Source organism: Colobus angolensis, unplaced genomic scaffold (assembly GCF_000951035.1).
Source record: "Colobus angolensis palliatus isolate OR3802 unplaced genomic scaffold, Cang.pa_1.0 Scaffold84, whole genome shotgun sequence".
Lineage (NCBI taxonomy): Eukaryota > Metazoa > Chordata > Mammalia > Primates > Cercopithecidae > Colobus > Colobus angolensis.
In genome coordinates this window covers 3,017,938-3,019,216 of record NW_012122265.1, presented here as the reverse complement: position 1 = coordinate 3,019,216, position 1,279 = coordinate 3,017,938, and the positions used below count along the sequence as shown (strand labels likewise).

At 63.9% G+C, this 1,279-nt stretch overlaps 1 protein-coding gene across 1 annotated transcript in view; it reads left to right on the top strand.

Annotated features, from left to right (window-relative positions):
• OSBPL5 (oxysterol binding protein-like 5) overlaps nt 1–1,279 on the top strand; it is a 79,108-nt gene that overhangs the window by 56,107 nt on the left and 21,722 nt on the right. Inside the window, exon 8 of the mRNA XM_011930157.1 lies at nt 872–1,046. Within this exon, the coding sequence (XP_011785547.1) occupies nt 872–1,046 (175 nt within the window). The remainder of the gene's footprint in view (nt 1–871; nt 1,047–1,279) is intronic.

Genomic DNA, 1,279 nt, shown 5'->3' with positions numbered 1-1,279 from the left:
AGATCCCATTTGTCAATTTTGGCTTTTGCTGCCGTTGCTTTTGGTGGAAAACACTTTTTAATAGTGTGACCTGTCATAGGCCACCACAAGATGCTCTTCTGAGTGCAGGGGCCGCTGTTAGTGATCACACCAGGACACCGGTGTCACCCAGATGGACACGTGCCCCACAGGAGGACCCTCAGGTGGTGCTGTCACCCTGCTTAGGAAGGCAGCAAGGCACAGGGCCCAGAGCAGGGCTTGGAGGTGCCCAGCTGTCGACCGGCCTCTGCTCCACCACTACCCACAGAGCCTCTGGGTGGCCTCCAGCAGGGCTCCTCCCTGGTGTGCAAACCCCTCCTCAGCCTTCCCTACCCTCCTCCCTGGACTCCAGGCCGGCAGGAGCCCGCAGGACCCCCACCAGTGCTTCCCAGTGAGGGAGGACCCTCCCTGACTCCACCTGCAGAAACCTGTGGGTGGCTGTCAGGGTAGGAGGCTGGCTCCTACCCTGGGTTTGTGACCTGGAGGGGCCACTTACGCCGGCCTCTTGTCAGCAGTGTGGGTGGTGGAGGTGGGTGGGGACGTGCTGTGAGCATCCCCAGGCACCTCTGTAGGGCTGCCTCCCCTGGCACACCTGTCCCCAGGCCGGGCTTGCCTGCTCAGGAAGTCCTCAGTCCTCAGGGGTTCCCGATGTCTGTCCCCACACAATCTGCAGCTGGATGTTGGGGCGGGAAGAGAGGGCGTGTCCCTGCTGGGGCAGGGCCAGGGGTGGGTCTGGGATGGAGGGGGTGGGTCCCTGAAGAGTCAGAGTGAGGGGAGCCTCCTGGTGGCTCCTTGGGGCATGGGGGATATAGAGAGGTGGGGGTGGGGCCTGCTCACCCCGTGTCCCCCACAGGTCGCTGCTGGCTGGACGCCCTGGAGCTGGCCCTGCGCTGCTCTAGCCTGCTGAGACTGGGCACCTGCAAGCCGGGCCGAGACGGGGAGCCGGGGACCTCGCCAGACGCATCACCCTCATCGCTGTCCGGGCTGCCAGCCTCAGCCACCGTCCACCCAGACCAAGACCTGTTCCCGTGAGTGGGGCGAGGGCACGAGGTGGTGCTGATTCATGGGGTCTCCTTGTAGGCAAGGAAGAGGGGGAGAGGACGGCCCCAGCCTCTGCTGTGGCGGGCTGCAGGGCTGCAGGCAGGGACGTGTTCACTGCCGTGTGCCCTGGGAGCCTCGGTTTCTTCCTCTATAAAATGGGGCTAATCGTGTCAAACGTGGGTTGTGGAGGTGATGACAGGCAGGAACGTATGTGAAGCGC